The 19,016-nt window shown below is 55.9% G+C and overlaps 1 protein-coding gene and 1 long non-coding RNA gene across 12 annotated transcripts in view; one reads left to right on the plus strand and one right to left on the minus strand.

Annotated features, from left to right (window-relative positions):
- The window catches only part of RGS9 (regulator of G protein signaling 9), a 59,640-nt gene that overhangs the window by 7,177 nt on the left and 33,447 nt on the right, over nucleotides 1–19,016 (plus strand). For 3 of the 10 annotated variants that reach the window (XR_003030579.2, XR_003030580.2, XM_059877712.1), the window contains exons 1-8: nucleotides 2,623–3,602; nucleotides 7,874–7,970; nucleotides 9,950–10,000; nucleotides 11,041–11,147; nucleotides 11,331–11,382; nucleotides 11,613–11,671; nucleotides 13,122–13,198; nucleotides 16,628–16,709. Coding sequence is in view for 8 of the 10 variants with exons in the window: in XM_059877712.1 (XP_059733695.1) it covers nucleotides 3,546–3,602; nucleotides 7,874–7,970; nucleotides 9,950–10,000; nucleotides 11,041–11,147; nucleotides 11,331–11,382; nucleotides 11,613–11,671; nucleotides 13,122–13,198; nucleotides 16,628–16,709 (582 nt within the window). In the remaining 2 variants the exon portion in view is untranslated. 10 annotated transcript variants of the gene reach the window in all.
- On the minus strand, nucleotides 13,193–18,329 carry LOC112442742 (uncharacterized). 2 transcript variants are annotated; one of them, XR_003031037.2, is made up of 4 exons: nucleotides 17,197–18,329; nucleotides 15,727–17,110; nucleotides 13,915–14,112; nucleotides 13,193–13,594 (listed from the first exon to the last, which is right to left on the minus strand). It is a non-coding gene; the product is annotated as an uncharacterized lncRNA (long non-coding RNA). The 2 variants fall into 2 exon arrangements; XR_009491611.1 differs by having other exon boundaries at nucleotides 13,915–15,076.

Below are 19,016 nucleotides of genomic sequence, written 5' to 3' on the forward strand. Positions count from 1 at the left end.
GACTGGCAGGGAAAATGACCACTGCCTTCAAAGAAATCAAATCTACCCTCAAGATATCAGATATTGCCCTGTGAGCCCAATAATCAGGTGCAAACGTTCACACACATGATGCAGAGTGGAGAGTGAGCCTCCTTAGGCACGGACGAGATGGATCCGGGCAGCCAGAAAACCCCTTTTAAAAAAAAATTAGTTTTCTTTATTTGTATTTGTTTTGGGCTGTGCTGGGTCTTCGTTGCTGTGCAGGCTTGTCTCTAGTTGCAGAGAACCGGGGCTGCTTTCTGGTTGCAGGGTGCAGGCTTCTCGCTGCGGTGACTTCTCTTGTGGAGCGCGGGCTCAATCAGTAATTGTGGAGCACGGGCTCAGTGGCTCCACAGCATGTGGGCTCTTCCTGGATCAGGGATCAAACCCGTGTTTCCTGCATTGGCAGGTGGAATTTTTTTTTTTTTCTTTTTTACCACTGAGCCACCAGGGAAGTCCCCAGAAAACCCTTTCTCACGGATGATTGCCCAGCCTCCAGTGGTGATGCTGGGTGAGTGATATCACCATCTGTTTCTCTGTTGAACAAGACTCACGTGGAGCCACATGGTCTGAGACTCAGTAATTCTTAGAGTCAGAACAGACGCAAGCGCTGAGTGTAGATCTCATTCACAACATCCAGTACCATGGCCACTTAAGCTGTGAATATTCCCGTGACTCCTGGTTCCCTGGTCCATGAAATAACCTATGTAGTTTATGGAATATTCTAGTTGCTAGAAAGTTTTTCAAATCTTTGGTGAAAGATTTCACCAAATCTTTATGCAATGGTGCCCTAATTCAGATTTTGCTAGTTCTTAGCAAGCTTCGGTGCTGCAAAATGAATCCAGCAAATACAAAGGACCTTCACCTCCCATCCAGTAGCCCTGTGGTCACTGATGGCACAACAGTAGGGTATTGATACCACGGGAATCGGCGATGCCACAATCAGATCTGCCTCCTGCCAGAACCAAAGCCCTGAACCCGCCGCTCACAAGCTGCAGGCTGACCGTGTCCTCGGTGAAACTCAGAATATGAGGGGGTGTAAGGTGTGCAGCAGTTATCTCCCCCAGATCTGCAAGGAAAAAGTGCCACATGGGTGGCACCTACTCCGTGCTGAGGGAGGAGGGTGGAGGGAGACGTGAGCAGAACATGCGACAGGGGAGAAGATTTGGAGGGGAGAAAACCCACCACGTGCTGGAGAAAAAGTAAAATTCAGGGCTGGTGAGAGGGAGAGACTCCATGTTGAGGGGCAGTGAAACTACAGCTGACAATTCAGATCAGGCCAGACTGAGGGAGGATGAGCCTTTTCAGGGAGCTGATGGAGCCACTGATGATTTTTAAGGAAGGGAGGGGGCCTTATAAGAGCAGGACCTGGGGAAAACTTTCTCTGACCTTGCACTTTAAAAATTGAGATGTAACTCACATACTATAAACTTCACCCTTTTAAAGCACACCGTTCAGTCATTTTGTCTACTCACAAGGTGGTGCGACTATTAACTTCTGTCTAGTTCCAGGACATTGTCATCAGCCCCGAGAGGAAACTCAATACTCATTAGTGGCCACTCTCTCCTCCACTAAATATGTGTACTTTTTACAAAACACCAAATTTGGTAACCTGTGAAGTGACTTGAATTTTGAACCCAGGAGGATTTATGTGTTCCAAACATAAAGAGGAAAAGGGACAGTGGCTTTTCTGAAAAAGAAGTGGCTTTTCCAAGGTTGTGTTGATATAACCAGAAATCATCTATCTATCCATTCATCCAACCATCCGTCTGTGCCATCAATGTTCTATCTAACTAGTCTGTCTTTCCGTCCATCCATCCATCCATCTATCCATCCATCCGTCCACCTACCCAGAAAGAGCAGAGAGAGTGAGAGAGAAGGCAGTATTAGATCCACATATGGGAGCAAAGAGCGTGGGTGGAGCTGATCCTCAAAACCAGCATATGGGAGACATGGCAGCTCTGGATGTTAGAAGACAAGTCTTGCAGGGATCATGTTTTTACCTGCAGGCATCTCCCGTATCAGCTGTCTTCCTGTACGCTTCCAGACACTGCCATTCCCGGGGAATCCAAGAGAGAGCAGAAGGCGCAGAAACTTGGAAAATCCCTTGCTCTGGAAAGCCCTAAGGAAGACCCTTGCTTTCCATGGCCCTCTGGGCTCTTCTTTGATGACAGAGGTGGCGGCTGGGGCCCAGGCCTGTGGAGCCTGAGCGACCCCACAGTCAGGGGTGGCATCTGAGCGTCAGGAGTGGGGCTCCCTCTTGCCCCACCCCCCGTCCCATGTGGCAGGAATGGTTGGGGCATGTCCACGATGGCATCCAATCTTCAGCCACGTGGAGCCTTGGGCTGGCTGGTCTGAGGGCAGCAGGGCCTCGATTTGTAGGGATGCTAAATCCCACCCTGTCAGCCTTCGGGCTGATCGAGCTGTGTATTTTCCTTCACATGTTAGAGTCTCGAGACTTCAAGACTGGAGAGTAATTCTGAGTTCATTGAGCCCGACTCTTTCTTATTACTCCTGAGAAAACAGAGACTCAGAGAGATTATGTAACTTGATCAAATCCACCTCTCCCACTAATCGAAGTGTCAGAAAAGCGGGGTGGGGGTGGGTAGGGGGTGTCAGCGAGAGGGACAAAGGCCACAAGGAGATTTTGGGGGGTAACGTGCTCCCTGACTTGACTGTGGGTGTAGTTTCCTGGGTGGATACATACACTGAAGCCCATCAGGTTGCTCACTTTAAATTCCTGCACTAATGTATGTCAGTTCTCACTCCGTAAGGCTGCTGGAAAAGAGTCACCCATCCGGGGAGGGGCACAGCAGGGGCTAGCCAGGAGGTTCACGCTTCCCTGAAACCCAGCGCTGTCTAAAAAGCAAAGCCTATTTGAAGTCGTGAAAATGCCTTTTCCCATAAAGTAATTTTTCCCTTTTTTAAAATTAAAAAAAATTTTTTAAAATTGATGTGTAGTTGCTGAACAATGTTATATAAGTTACAGGTTGCAGTATAGTGACACAATTTTAAAGATTACACTCCAATGGTAGTTTCTATAAAATATTGGCTATATTCCCCGTGCTGTGCATACATCCTTGTTTTACACCTAATACTAATACCTCTTACGCCCCCCTTCTCCCTCTTCCTCCTCGCCGCCCTCCGCCCTCCGCCCCCCACCCCGCCACCCGCCCCTTGTTTTACCTCCCAGCGAAGTCCCATCCTGCCTAAGGGCTCGCCCCGGACCACAGAGCATCCCGGCGCCCTGGACCACAGAGCATCCTGGCGCCCCGGGCGCACCTCACCTGCGGCGCCCCCGGCCCGCCGGCCCGACACCGCCCCCTGGCGCCAGGTGGCCGCCAGCGCAGCGCTCGCCCGGGCGGGCGCGGCTCGCTGATTGGCCGGCGCGGATTCGGGCTCCCGGGGGCGCGGGTCGAGGGCGAGGCGGGCAGCCTAGCTCCTCTCGGGCTCAGGGCCGCGGGCGCGCTCTCCGGGGGCTTCCCCTTCCGTCCCGTGCGTTCCGGTTCTGAGTCCCAGGAGCCAGGATGACCATCCGACACCAAGGCCAGCAGTACAGGCCGAGGATGGCGTTTCTGCGGAAGGTGAGCGCGGTGCCATCCGCCGGGCCCGGGAGGAGCGCGGGGACCACCTCGGGGAAGTGCCGGTGGGGACGTGGGCTGGGCTGGGGGCGGCCCGGTGGTCGGTTATCGCTCCTTGATGTTATTGAGTGACGGTTTGCCGTGTGTGTGTGTGTGTGTGTGTGTGTGTGTGTGTGTGTGTGTGTGTGTGTGTGTGTGTGTGTCGTGTGTGTGTGTGTGTGTGTGTGTGTCTGTGTGTGTCTGTGTGTGTGTGTCTGTGTGTCTTAGTCTGTATTGGTTAGGTTTCCTTGTAACCTGTTTATAGTGGAGAGTCTGCAGCGGGGCGGTGATCAGCTGGAGGCTGAAAACAACCTGTTACTCGGGAGAGGAGGCGCGGCTGGGTCATTTCTGAGACAGTCTCCAGACGTTGTTGGAAGGCGCCCAGAGAGTAAATGAACATGTTTACAGTTTTCTGATTCAAAGCGGCAGTATTTAAAGTGTGTGTGTGTTTGTGTGTGTGGTTAATGTGTACATACAGAAATGGTGTGATTTGTAAGCTAGAGAGACACCCTGCTTCCAGCATCCCTGGGTTGCTCCTTCAAGTGCGTGTATTCGTGGCTCTCGGCTCTCTAGGCCGGCCGCAGAAGTCAGGACCCTCCTGTTGCAAGGGCTTTCTCAAACCAGGTGGCCAGGCACTGGGTGTCCATCCTGGGGACTTGTGCCAGGTGGAGCGCATCTTGTGGGGTGATATATTTGGGGATGAAGTGGCTTATTTTGTTCTGGGCTCTTAGATAAATGGTATTGGAGGAGGTTGGCAGAGGCTTCTGTCCTGGATCACTCGCCCGCACCCGCTCCCATCTGCAGTGAAGTGTCCTCTGTCTTAGGCTTATCCTGAGGAGAATTAGCTGAATCCTTTGTGACGGTAAGAGCTGCCCTGAACCCTTGGAGCTCAGCAAGCTATTGTTGTCAAAACTGCCCTGATCTGTCTTGCAGTGTTAAAAGCTGGGCAGTTTGGGCTACGCTGGGCCACTGGTCACCCCTGGTCCACTTAGTTCAGTAAGCTGTGCGTCTGCCAGGTGTAGAGGTGTGAGGTGCAGAGGTGCAGCGTCGTCTCCCTGGGGAAGAGCATACGTTAGAGAGTTGTTTAGTCAGTGGCCTAGTCGTGTCTGACTCCTTGCGACCCCATGGTCTGCAGCATGCCAGGCTCCTCTGTCCTTCACCGTCTCCTGAAGTTTGCTCAAACTCAAGTCCGTTGAGTCGGTGGTGCTATCTGGATCCCCAGGTGGTGCAGTAGTCAAGAATCCCCCTATGAATGAAGGAAACCAGGGTTCCATCCCTGGGTCAGGAAGATCCCTTGGAGAAGGACGTGACTACCCACTCCACAGTTCCTGCCTGGGAAAGCCCGTGGACAGAGGAGCCTGGCGGGTTGCAGTCCATGGGGTCCAAGAGTTGAGCACCACTGAGCACACACACGCTGAAGAACGGCATTTAGGGAAACCCAGGGCTTGGATGTGGGGATCGTGCGGGGACGTGGGGGAGCCCTCAGGGAGTGGGGAACTAGCTTGGGCGGCGAGAAGTTGATGATGGAAGGGCTGGTGGTGAAGGAGGGCTCAGGGTCCGCACACGTCTTGCGGAGGTTGGGGGTTTGATGCTTTCTGTGTTCAGTGAGGAGCTGCTCGACAGTTTAAAGTTGGGGAGGAATAAAACCCGTTGGTTCCCATGTTAGAAAAACGATTCTGGTTAGAGGGGAGGAGGGCCTCTCTACTCTGGTGGCACTTTCAAAACTATGGCCATCAGATCACCAGCCTTAGAGTTTCTGATTTACTTAGGAGGTAATTAAGTCGTTAAATCTGTGGAGCCCAAACATCGGTGTTTCTGAAAAAAAAAAAAGAAGAAGCTTCCCAGGTGATTTGAATGTTCGGTGAAGAGAAAAGGCCACAGGACATTGAATGACATCTGGGGACGTTGTGGGGAAGGGGCTGCTCCTGGCATCTCTGGGGGGAGGCAGGTGCTGCTAGACCCCCAGGCGCACAGGGCCTCTGGCCCCGCATGTCAGCAGCAGCAGCGCTGGAGGGCGCCCTGGAGGCGGGGGACCTGCCAGGCGCAGGCAGAGACAGGCGGCCAAGCCTGGGGGTCGGCGGAGGTTACACGTTTCCCGGAGGCCAGGTCCACTGGGCGAGTGGGAGACTCGGCAGAAACAAATGCAGAGCCCGCAGCAGCTGGCGGGGCCCTGGGGGTGCCTCCCAGGTGTCTGTCAGGTGGGCAGAGCAGGTTTTGGGGAGGGGCCTGTCTGGGAGTGGTGCCCCCAGGGGTTGGAGAGCCGTAGGCGACGTGATCCAGTGTCTACTGGCCCCTGGCGGGAGAGCTCCTTCGTCCCCTGTTGGCAGACAACTCCGAGGTGCCGCTGACTTGCCCGTTGTCTGTGCAGAAAAGGGCTGATGATTATCGTCCCCTGGGGAACCTTCTCGGGCTCCGAGGAAAATTCCAGCTCGTGATCTTGCCCTGTGAATGACAGCTCCCTCCTGCAGGAGTGGCGTGGGCGTGGGAGGTGGGCTGCCGTTCCTGCTCCTGGTGACACTGGAGTTCCCTGTCACGCCTGCAGTCACGCCCAGCACGTGGCCTCCAACGCCCCCATCCTGCCTCCAGCTTGGGGTCACCCGGGGTCAGGCGAGGCCCGGGTCCCCCTCCAACTTCTTGCTCCCCGGGATCGTGGGGGGCTGAGCCTGGGGGGCTTGAACGGGGCTGATGTCTGGGGTGCGGGTGGCCATCCCCTCTGGCCTCTGGGCTCCCAGGCATAGGGAGGAGCAGAGGGGAGTTGGCAGCAGTTGAAGCTGAAAGGTGGGGCCTCTCACCTGCTGAGGACCTGGGGTGTGGCTCAGATGGCCCCATCTGTGATGGGCACGGGGCCTTCTTGCCGGAGGCAGAGCTGGAAGCCGGGTCTGCATGGCTGTGCTGGGCCACGACAGCAGAGGCGCGGCCCGGAGTGCACGCCCCGGCTGAGGTGTGCGCAGTGGTCTCCGGGTGGCTCTGCGGGGCCCGTGGGGCCGTGCTCTGCTGGCGTCCTCACGTGGCGCCCCGTCCCCCCGGCCGGTGTGTGTGTGTGTGTCAGTCGCTCGGTCGCGTCCGACTCTTTGCAACCCCGTGGACTGTAGCCCACCAGGCTCCTCTGCCCCTGGGGTTTCCCAGGCAAGAATACAGGAGTGGGTTGCTGTTCTCCTTCTGAGAAGATCCTTCTCCAGGGGATCTTCCCGACCCAGGGATTGAACTTGTGTTTCTTGAGCATCTCCTGCATTGCAGGCGGATTCGTTACCGCCTGAGCCACCAGGGAAGCCCCTCTGTGTGTGTCTGAGTCCTTACCTCGTCTCTTCAGTGGACACCAGCCAGGCCCGCCCTAATGACCTCCTTTTAACTTGGTCACCTTTGCAAAGACCCTGTCTGCTGATCCAGTCACATTCTGAGGTCCTGGGGGACAGGACCTCAACCTATGAATTTGAGGAGTGGTGCCATAAGAGAGTCTCTTGGAGATGAGACCACCAGCCAGAGTCCTGTGGTTTCCTCCCTGGAGAGACCCCGGGGGGACTTCCCTGGAGAACATCTGAGGACGGTGGACCCAAACCCCAAATGTTCTCGAGGTCCCTTTGCTGCTCCCCCTCCCACCAGCCCCCCTTTCTGAGAATTGTGACACCTGCCAGGGAGAAATCTGACTCCCCTCATTGTGTTTTTAAAATAACTCTCATTATTCCTCCTCGGAAGGTTATTTTCAAACCTTTTGTAACTAGATTTTTTTTTTTTTTTTGATGCAAAGAGAAGGAATCAAACCCCCTGACTTTCTGCTGGAGAAACTCAGGTTTCTAACTCATACCTTGGGTTTCTATTCTCCAATGCTTGGGCGCCTGGACTCCATGAAATGTTGCTGTTTCCTCTCATACAAGTTTTGGGATAAATGTGGACTTTCTTCTGGGAGCTAACGTGGGAAACGGGGCCCCGGGCTCTCACGTCTGAATAGCAGGCAGCCCTGGAAGGAGCAGGTGTGTCCCAGGCTAACGGGCAGGTGTGACTGCAGAAGTGGTGCCTCCTGCAGCCCGAGGCCCCTCGGTCCCCACCCGTGTCCAAGAGAAGCACCCCCTCCACCCCCATCCTGGGGCGTCTCCTCGCTCCCCTCTACTGTGAGCCTCTCGGCTGGCCCAGTGGCCTGAGACAGCAGTGGGCTCCTGGTTGTAAGCGCCCCATGTTCCTCTTGGCATCTTTTACTCCCTCGGTGCCACTCAGCTGAGCCGGGCTGTTCTGTCTTGCAGATCGAGGCCCTTGTGAAGGACATGCAGGACCCGGACACAGGGGTCAGGGTGCAGAACCAGAAGGTCACGGTCGTCAGCATCCCTCACGCCATGACGGGTAAGGTGTCTGGCCATTTGGTCTTGGCTTGAACAGACCACACACAGGTGTTGGTAAACTAGAGCCCACGGGCCAGAAGCAGCCCTTGTTCTGTATTTGCGAATAAAGTTTTATTGGAACAGATCCACGTCCCCATTTATGTATTACTGGTGGCTGCTTTTGCACTGCAGTGGTAGAGTAAACACACACTCTCCCCCTCCACACACACACGAGTCCAGTGTCCAGCCTCTCATCCCTTGTCTAGGTGTGTGAGACACACTGTCCTTCCTGGCACCTGGGGCCCCCTCAGTTCTCGGATTTGGGGCACTGCCCACTCAGCCACGGTCCCCCTCGTTTCTCCTACGTGGGTGAATCCCAACTGCAGTCGGAGCCCCTGTCGTGTAGCATCGGCACTGATCAAAGCAGACTGGGTCAGCGCTGCTGCCCCCTTGGAGGGCAGGTGACCGGGACTTAGGGGACGACGGGGCTGACGTGCGAGCTGAGATCAGCACAGATCATGTGGTAGATGCCCTGGGAGCCCCTAATCCCATCTGATCTATTTCAGGAAGTGCCCAAGTGGATGCGAAAGTCCTCGGCTCCTTGGCGGGGAGCGCTAACCCGTCTTCTGCCAGCTGGGGGCGGGGGGACTCCTTGGTGTGCACACCTCTGTGTAGAGACGTGGGGTGGACTGTCTAATAACACACCCAGTCCTGGGATTTTAAGTCGGATTTTAGGTGAAGAAGTCTGCTTTTGAATAAGCAAGGGGCTGAATAAAGGCGAGAGCGACAGGGGCCCCCGGGAGCCGTCATGGTGGGCATGTGGACGTGGGTGGCTGGACATGTGTGCGCCCAGGACGTGTGTACGAAGGGGCGGGTACGGGCCGTCCCCCCTCAGCCGTGCTGTGCCCCCCACCCCAGGGCACAGGCAGTGGGGTTTAGACCCTGGCTCCCCCCTGTGGTGTGTTTCGTGGGCCAGTTTCCACTCAGGCAGGGCACCTAGCTCAGCCCTTGGGAAGCAGGCTGGGGTTGCTAGAAAGAGTGGTGGTTGGCATTTGCACGATGGCTTCGGAGCTGGGGTGCATCTTTGTTCTGAGATGATGCTGCCGCCTCTGACGAGGAGCATGTCCTGCTGAGGGGCTGGGGACCTGGCTGAGCAGGAGACACGCAGCTTCCTTGAGGTCCCGTGTCCACTCTCGGCTGGCTGGTGGGGCTCAGCTTGTCCTGGCCCTTGGATCAATGTGAATCCTTGGGAGGGGCTCCCCGTGCCCTGATCTTGTCCCCGTCTGCCTCCCCTGCCTTCTTGCTCGCTGGCCTCCCATCTGCGTTGCCCCCGGGGCCAGCCCTCAGATGTGCAGGGCTCAAGGGCAGGCAGAGCCCACGTTCCACGGTCTGAAGTTGTAAACAAGACTACAGAGTGTTCCTAAGAAAGTGTCTCGTCCTTCTGCTTTGACAGAAGCCTTTATGATGACCTGAAAGGCCAGGCTTGGATGTACCACTGGCCATCAGAGTTTTGCTGGGGAATGTAGGGGCGTCAGAGACCCAGCACCCCGACCCCCTTGCACCCCCTTCCCCTCCCATCCGGGTTCTCATTACTGCCAGGACTGAGCTCCATCCAGAGCTCCATGGACAGCTTGCTTTGGGGCTGTTTTTTTTCCAATGGTCAAGACTTAGTCTGTTTACTTCCCTCTTGATGGATGACAGTCCAGGCACCCGTTATTGTATCAGTAAGAAAAGAGAGTCAGTACCTCTGAGAGGTGAAGGCTGAGGGGGTGGCGGGGACATGGGGTGGAAGTCTGGCTGGACTCACATCGTGGGCGGCCCTGAATCATGGGCTGGGGGTTCGGACTGGACATAGTTGGGGGGTGGGGTGCAGGGAGGTCCCTGGAAGATCTGAGCAGCAGGACGAGATCACGGCTGGACAGGGAGGCGGCCAGTTGGGTGGCAGCGTGTGGGTGGGTGTTGGGGAGGCTCTGACGTTGGCCAGACCCTTCTGCTTTGCAGGAAGTGACGTCCTCCAGTGGATCAGCCAGCGCCTGTGGATCTCTGGACTGGGTGAGAGCACCTTCTGTCCTCAGCCCGACTGAGGGCTGCTGTGGGCATCACCCTGGGGCGTATCTGGGTGCAGCTGGGTGGGGCTCAACCCGTGTCTCTGAGAAACTGACCTTTTAATTGGCGAGTTGAAGCCTTTGTGAGTAAAACAGCCAGACTCAACATGGAAGGGGTGATAACCGGGGGGACACAGTTGTTTTTTCGTACAAAATACTGAGATGTGTAAGTCACAGGCTTCCCTGGTGGCTCAGATGGTAAGAATCTGCCTACAAGGCGAGAGACCCAAGTTTGATTACTGGGTCAGGATGATCCCCTGAAGAAGGGAATGGCAACCCACTCCATTCTTGGCTGGAAGAATCCCATGGACAGGGGAGCCTGGCGGGCTAGGGGGCTAGTCCATGGGGTTGCAAAGAGTCAGACATGACTGAAGCGACTAATATGACGACTGCTACTACTAGGTCGCAGGAGTAACTGGGGAGGAGTCAGTCAAGAAGGACTTCCTGGAGGGGGTAATGCACACGTACACTTGGTCTGGAAGGACATGATGCCTGTGAAGTGTGCAGGGGAGCTCGGAGGGCCTGGACCCTGGGGGCAGGCAGAGTCCAGCTTGGGGCAGAAGTCGGCTGTGAACTGGGGGCAGAAGTCGACCGCCCCTTCCTGCCTCTCACGGGGTGAAGAAGGGTCTGTTGGTCAGAGACACTCTCCCTGCTCCTGGGTTTCTCCAGACTCAACGGTGTTCCTCCAGGAAGTCCCCATCTATCACCCCAAACCTGGCCCCTGTCAGCCCTGGGGTTCACTGGCTCCCCTCCAGACGCACTGAGTTGTCTCTGGGGCGACCAGGCTGGGGGACACTCTGGGACCGTCTCCCCAGCTGGTACTTGTCCACAGCGAAGGTCAGGAACCGCTGCTCCCACTTCTTGGCGAAAGTGCCGTGAGGATGGGGGTGCCCGTCCTGGCGTTTGGGGTGCTGTGTGGGGGCGGGCGGTGAGCTTCTGCTCTTGGCCCCTGCTCTTAACTTCCTTGTCTCACCTGCTCCTCCCCAGAGGCCCAGAACTTGGGCAACTTCATTGTCAAGTATGGCTACATTTATCCCCTGCAAGACCCCAGGAACCTCACTCTGAAGCCCGACAGCAGCCTCTATCGATTCCAGGTGAGCCTCGGCCTTGACCTGGGGTCAGTGGGGCAGGATGTCATCTGGAGGTTTAACGGTCAGCTTCACATCCTCCCAGAGCTTTAGAAACGGTGGCAGAGGCGGAGGCATGTTTCAGGCTACGGGGCGGGGGGCCCGGGGCGCACAGCCTGTGTCAGCCTGGCCGCCTGGTTTCTCTCGCAGACGCCGTACTTCTGGCCCACCCAGCAGTGGCCGGCTGAAGACGTCGACTACGGTAAACCGCGCCCGCCCCCGGCCTGGCGAGGGCTCCCCATGCTGCCCAGCTGCACGCTGCGTCTTGGCGGCGTCTGTGGCCGTCACGACCTTGTCTGTGTTAGGAGTGGCTCCTGGGGGCGGGAGCGGGTCCCGGAGTGTCCTGTCTGCTACGCTGAGCGTGGCAGCCTAGCTCATAGGGGGGTTTCGACAAGCGATGAGGGTGGAAAACGGTGTCGTTTTCTTTTCTAGCCATCTATCTGGCCAAGCGAAATATCAAGAAGAAAGGGATTTTAGAGGAATACGAGAAGGTATGGAGACGCTTTCACATATAGGTCCTTGTCATTGAGTGCAGTGCAGTCTTGAGCTGCTTCCCCCGTCCCCCCGTTACTCCATTCACACATGCGCTCATCACCCCTCCCTCCCTCATCCTGTGCCCATCCATCATCCGCCCTTATATTAATATTTGGAAGCAGCTGGTTGGAGTAGTCTCCCCCATGTTGTGCTACGGTTTCTCCTGCTGTAGTTTAAGCCTTTGTCTCAGTAACTCCTGGGCTCACAGTAGCGACTGCTTTCCTTTCTGTCCCCAAATAAGAGGAGTTAACATGTGTGATGATGCACATTATAGGAGGGACAGATTTTTTTAAAAACACTTTTTATTTTGTGGTGGAGTATAGCAGATTAATGCTCTTGTAACAGTGCCAGGTGGACTGCAAAGGGACCCAGCCACACATACACGTGTCCATTCTCCCCCAAACTCCTCTGCCGTCCAGGCTGGCACACAATGCTGAGCAGAGTTCCATGTGCTGGACAGGAGATCCTTGCTTATCCACTTTAAATAGAGCCGTGTGCACAGGTCCATCCCAGACTCCCTGACCAGCCCTTCCCGGCGTCCTCCCCACCTGCAACCATAAGCTCCTTCTCCAAGTCTGCGAGTCTCTTTCTGTTTTGTAAACAAGTCACATTGTATCATTTCTTTGTAGCTTCTGCATATAAGGGGTGCCATGCGCTATTTCTCCTTCTCTGTCTGATTTACATCACTCAGTATGACTACCTCTAGGTCCAGGATGGAGAGATTTGAACCTGAGTGTGAGATGGGAAAACAGCAGTGCAGGCTTTTGTTTTGGGCAGAATAAGTCAGATTTCTCAGAGAACACACCCTAATCCTCAAAAGGCTAGGTTTCTGGGCAGATGGCAACAATCTTGCTGTGTTTACTTTTTGAAAGTGAGAGTGTTAGTTGCTCAGTTGTATCCAACTCTTTGCGACTCCATGGACTGTAGCCCTCCAGGCTCCTCTGTCCATTGAATTCTCCAGGCAAGATACTGGAGTGGCTTGCCGTTCCCTTCTTCAGGGGATCTTCCCGACCCAGGCCACATTGCAGATTCTTTACTGTCTGAGCCACCAGGGAAGCCCCAAACACGTTTGTAGAAGGGCCAGCATCACACACGGTGTTAGGTTGTAGCTCTGTGGGTTTGTGGTGCTCTGCTGTTGACTGTTAAGTTTCCACATTCTTCTCCACACAACTCCCATCTTCGTAATCAGACTAGGATACATTTATTTAAAAAAAAAATCCAAGCCCACCTGTGGCTTCTGTTGTGAAAGCTTGTTGAGGATTCGGCATCACCCTGTGAATGAAGCCTTTGCACAGCAGGTGGGGAGGGGGCGTTTGGCTAGGTCTCCTGGTTGACTAGGGCTCCCTGCCCATTGCACACAGCAAAGCTCCTGAGGCTCAGTGTTCTCATTTTGTCTTCCTCCTCTAGGAAAACTACAATTTCTTGAACAAAAAAATTAACTACAAGTGGGACTTTGTCATCATGCAGGCCAGAGAGCAGTACCGGTAAGTCGGCGCTCGCCCTGGTCCTCTGGTATCCCTCTGCCCTCCCCTCCTTCCTTGTTTCTTTAAAAAAAAATGAGCTTTTATCAGGTGTCTGTGTGTTAAACAGCGGGCTAGGCCTAGGCGTAGGGAAGGGAGAGGCATTGTCCGGGGAGCTGGAGGCAGCGGAGAGGGGTGTCCGGAGGGGGCGGGGTGGGAGGACGGTGGCGGGGCAGGGAGGGAGAGGAGCGGGGTTGGGGGGACGGTGCGGGGGGGTGCCCACCTGAAGCGGACCTGGCACAGAGAGTGGCAGGAGTGAGGCTGGAGGTGTCGCATCCAGACTGGGAGAGGGTACTCTGCTCAGCACTGCCGGATGGTGAGCCGCCTCAGTTCACGTGTCATGAGCTCAAAGAAGTTTATCTTTTTAAAAAAAATGTTATCAGAGTGTAGTTAGAGAAGGAAATGGCAACCCACTCCAGTATTCTTGCCTGGGAAATTCCATGGCCAGAGGAGCCTGGTGGGCTACAGTCCACGGGGTCACACAGAGTCAGACGAGACTGGGCGGCTACACAACAGCAGCAGTTGGAGTGCAGTGCTGTGTTGGTTTTGGGTGTCTGGCAAAGTGGGTCACCAGTCACACATACACACACGCCCTCTCTTTTTAGATTCTTTTCTCACGTGGGTCAGTACAGAGTACTGAATTGAGTTCCCTGTGTATACAGTAGGTTCTTATTAGTTACCTAGTTCATACACGGTAGTGTGTGTCTGTCTGTCCCAATCAAAGAAGCTTTTCTGATTAGCAGTTATTACTGCACACAGATCACCCCGAAGCTTCATGCTCCGAATGGCAACAGTTGTTTTCCGCTCACGGAAGTTTCCGCAGCTCTGGAGTCGGGGACGGCTTGGTTGGAGGTTGTGGATCAGAGCCTCTCGTGTGGCTGCAGCCATGAAACAGTCACACAAGTAGTCAGGAAGTAAATATAAAATGACATGTTGGGTCACGAACTTTAAGGACATGGCCTGTGCACTCTCGTGCAGAACCCAGGATGGCCCCTGTGGTGCTTTTAAATCTGTCTGAAGTTCTGAGGGCTTCCCAGGTGGCTCAGCGGTAAAGAATTCACCTGGAGTACAGGAGTCCCAGGTTTGATCCCTGGGTCGGGAAGGGCCCCTGGAGAAGGGCATGGCAACCCACCGCAGTATTCTTGCCTGGAGAACCCCATGGACAGCGGAGCCTGGTGGACCACAGTCCATGGGGTCACAGAGAGTTGGACACTGAGCGCCTGAGCACGCACGCCTGGTTCTATGACCCCTGTCCACCGTGAGGGGGAGGGCTTGGCGTTCACCCCTTCCTCCCCTCGGGGTCTCTCCAGGAGGTCACTTGGCCTTCCTCACAGCATGAGGCATCTCACCACCTACAGGTGGTCCGAAGCTCTGAGGGCAAATACCACAGGGAAGGAGGGTGGCGGCTGCCCGCTTTGATGGCCCAGCCTCAGAAGCTGCACAGGGCCGTCTTCCTGACGTGCTCTGTTGGTCAAAACAGCTGGAAACCCCACCTGGTCTCTGAGGGGGAGGACACAGACCCTCCTTACAGCGGGGGGAACCGTAGACAGATTTATAAAGCGCCACAGTGGCCACCCCTGATCCTGCATGCAGTATACGGAATGTGTCCCTAGAGCACACAGCGAAACTTGTGATTTTGTATTTATTGCTTGACTCTTTCTGTAACATTTAGACCAGAAGCTATTCAAGGGCAAGACACATGTTTGTGTGTCATGCCGGTGACTTAAACAGCAGACGTTCATTTTCTCACAGGCCTGGAGGCGGGGAAGTCAGAGTTCACGGTTCCGCCAGGGTTTGGTTTCTGATGGTGCCTCTCTTCTCGGCTTGCAGATGGCTGGCAGCCTTTTTGTTGGGGGAGGGTGGTGGGGAGAGGAGAGAGGCTGTCCAGTGTCTTCTGTACCCAGGGCACGAATCCTATCCTAAAGGCCCCACCCACATGACCTCATCTAACTGCTTCTAAACTCTTAAGTGCTTCTTAAAGAGCCTACCTCCAGGTACTGTCACACCGGGAGCTAGGGCTGCAGCACATGAATTCTGGGGGAGAGTTGCTAACGTTCAGACCTCCACAGTCTGGTTCTCCCAGTGCTTGGATCAGAGTGGAGATCAATAAATATAACATCAAATGACTGTGGGAATGAGTGCAGAATTGATCAATTAAGGGATACTTTTGCTTTAAAGATCATAAAGTGACAAACTAAGATAATTCCTCGCTCAGGGTTCTCTTGAAGCCCATTCCTCACGACTCTCCTCCAATAAGCTCCGTTGCAGACAAGCAAAGCCAGAGAGGACACAGCAGTAAATTAGCCCTTGACTGTATTTCCAGGGCTGCCAGCATTATGGAAAGTCCCCAGTGCCCCAGGCCATCTGTGGCCTGTCTGCCTGGCTCGTTTACCCAGTAGAAGATCCACTTAGGTTGGCAAGGGGACAGTGTTTATAGTTAACTTCCGGAGGAGGTTGCAGAGCGCCCCACGGGAAGGGCCCTCCCCGCCTACCTTGCTTGCTGGGTGTCCTGAAGTTACTCAAACACGTGAGCTGGCACACGACCCCGCCAACCGAGTCTTGAGAGAGTGTGTGCGTCATCCTGCGTTGCCTGGGAGAACGAGCCTCCCCGAGCAGAGCTCAGGTCGCCGTGGAAACAGCGCTGACGGGTCCACGGTGGGATAATGAGCACAGCCTCGTTTCCTACCTGTGATGGCGGGGGAGACTGGGATGGGAAGGAACACAAGTAACCTTTCCCAGGAATCAGCTGGGGGCTCAGGAAAACTCTGACTTGGCACAAATTCTCTGAAGCCGCAGAGTGGAAGTGACGCTGGAGAGAAGCCGGGACTCCCCATGCAGGCTCTGGAGTTGCTTGCCACGCCCTCCCTCAGATGTTGATGATTTCGTTTATCAGAGCAGGGAAAGTTCAGAAGCCGGGTGGGTGGATGTCAGCCCCGCAAGTCCTCCGTACTTCTGCAGGGGTGACGTGGGTGGGGATGGTCAGACCCTCAGCTGGTCATGGGGCCTACATCGCCTTGCAGCCCGTGCTCCTGTGGGGAGCTGGACTCTGGGACCCGTCCCCAGTTCAGCTCCCGCCGCTGCCCCCTGGTGGCCCCGTGACCCTCAGGGGGCTCAGCCTCTCTCTGCTTCAGTCCCTGGGCTGCAAGGTGAGGCTCGCTCACCGGGAGGATTCGATGAGTCAATATGTGTAGAAGTTCTGAGCAGGGTACTCAGTGTGTAAGTGTGGTGTTAGGGTTCGCTACTTTCATCATCGTCATTATTATTATGGCAAGTACAGCTTATCTGGGCAGATCCGGAGAGTGGTCCGGAATGGGGTCCATCAGGAAGGGGGGCCATCAGTGAGCAAAGCATGCAGCATCTTCCTGGCCTCCAACGTGGCTTGTGGCTTTTCAGGGCCGGGAAGGAGCGGAACAAGGTGGACAGGTGCGCGCTGGACTGCCAGGAGAAGGCGTACTGGCTGGTGCACAGGTGCCCTGTGAGTGCCCTCCTGGCCCACCCGCCTCCTCTCACACCTGCCCGCCCCACCATGCTCCCCACCCCCGTGCGGCACAGGTGCCCTGTGAGTGCCCTCCTGGCCCACCCGCCTCCTCTCACGCCTGCCCGCCCCACCCATGCTCCCCACCCCCATGCGGCAGAGGTGCCCTGTGAGTCCCCTCCTGGCCCACCCGCCTCCTCTCACGGCTGCCCGCCCCACCATACTCCCCGCCCCACCATACTCCCCACCCCCGTGCGGCTCATCTGTCTGGGGCTGGAACTGAATCTGCAGGAGCTCAGTGTGGGCTCGCGTCCAGGGTCCTCTGGCTGGAAGAGAAATGGACTGACTGGATGGAGTCTGCCCGCCGCCCGTCCGTTGGTGTCAGGATGGAGCGAAGTTCCCTAACGGAGGGACCGGAATGAGTCTGCCTTGTGTGAGGGCTGGGACTCGATGCCTTGAAAAAGAATATGAGAAGAAAAAACTGTACTTCTCTGGGGGTCCAGTGGTTAAGACTCTGCTCCCGGTGCAGGGGCTTAGGTGCAGTCTCTTGTCGGGGAACTAAGATGCCACGCGTTGCATGGTGCGGCCAAAAAATTAAAAGAAGAAGAAAGAACTAGAGCCCAGGCCGCACGGCAGAAGCAACCCCGTGTTGCGGAACGGGAGTCGCTCGCGGTGGCCACGCCCCGGCGTCCCCGCGCCGCCTCTCCCTTCCTCGTCTGCGTCCCGCTGGCGGGGGCGGGAGGACGGGGTGAGCGTGTGCTCAGCCTGGGGCTTTGAGCGTGGGGCTCGAGGGCGCTAAGAGGCCGAGAGAGACCAGCCGTGCCGGCCACGTGCCCTGTCACTCATTCCCGGGAAGGCTGGCCTCGCCCCCAGCGCAGCAGAGGCGGTGTCTGTTCACGCCTGCTTCGGACCCGGTCGCTGCAGGCGAAGGGATTCGGAGAAGTCAGCTATTCAGAACCGAGCTCCTCCTCTTGCGGGAACCAAGTTCTCAGAACCAGAGTGACCTGCGTCCCCCACGGTGTCCAAGCTTCCGGATTCTTTGAACTTGAAGCCATCAGGGTTTGGCCGTTTCGCTCATTTTCTTTCTGGATTCAGAACAGACAGCCCGTAGGCGTTCCCTCTGTGAAGGCGTTGGTGTGGACGCCATGCTGGCCTGGGCTCCGCGCTAGGCCTCATGGTGCGATTTCTTTCTCCTTCAGAAAAAGCTTCTTCCTCTCTTTGGCCGTCTCAGGTCCTCGCTGCGGCACGCGGGGTCTTTGGTTGTGGGGTGTGGGATCCAGTTCCCCGACCGGGGACTGAAGCCGGCCCGTGCGTTGGGAGCACGGAGTCTTGGCCACGGGAGCACCAGGGACTTCCCTGCGTGGACGTTCTTAGTCACCTCTCGGCCGTGTGGGAGGCACAGTCAGGGCTGGTGCTGACTCCCTGTGGGAGCTGGCGCCCCGCTCTCCTGGAGAGCTCCTCCGCCTCCCACGACAGCGTCACGTGGTGTCACTGGGCGTGCAAGGCCTTTGTCACCTCCTCAGTCATGAGAGCATCACGTGATTGCTGCTCAGAGTTACCTGCCCCCTCATGGGTGGCCCTGGGGAGCTGTGTTCAGAACACGGCCTGATGTGAAAGAGCAGGCGTGAGCAGATGTGAACAGACGTGAGCAGATGTGAGCAGACGTGAACAGATATGAACACATGTGAACAGACGCGAGCACATGGGAACAGATGTGAACACATGTGAACAGACCTGAGCACACGGGAACAGATGTGAACAGACACGAGCACATGTGAACAGACATGAGCAGACGTGAGCACATGTGAAAGATGCAAGCAGACGTGAACAGACACACGCAGACATGAACAAACGTGAGCAGACATGAACAGCATGAGCACATGTGAACAGACATGAGCAGATGTGAACAGATGTGAGCAGATGTGAACAGACGTGAACAGCGTGAGCACATGCGAACAGACGCGAGCAGACATGAACAGATGTGAACAGACACGAGCACACGTGAAAGACACGAGCAGACGTGAACAGACGTGAGCAGATGTGAACAGATATGAGCACATGTGAAAGACACGAGCAGATGTGAGCAGACGTGAGCACACGTGAAAGATATGAGCAGACCCGAGCAGATGTGAACGGATGTGAGCAGACATGAGCACACGTGAAAGACACGAGCAGACGTGAGCAGATGTGAACAGACGTGAGCAGACGTGAACAGACGTGAGCAGACATGAAGCCGCTCTCACACCCCGGCCCCCTCCTGGCTGCCTCTCTCCATCGGAACTGAACTGGGAGTTGGGGACGAGACCA

Source organism: Bos taurus, chromosome 19, assembly GCF_002263795.3.
Source record: "Bos taurus isolate L1 Dominette 01449 registration number 42190680 breed Hereford chromosome 19, ARS-UCD2.0, whole genome shotgun sequence".
Classification (NCBI taxonomy): Eukaryota; Metazoa; Chordata; class Mammalia; order Artiodactyla; family Bovidae; genus Bos; species Bos taurus.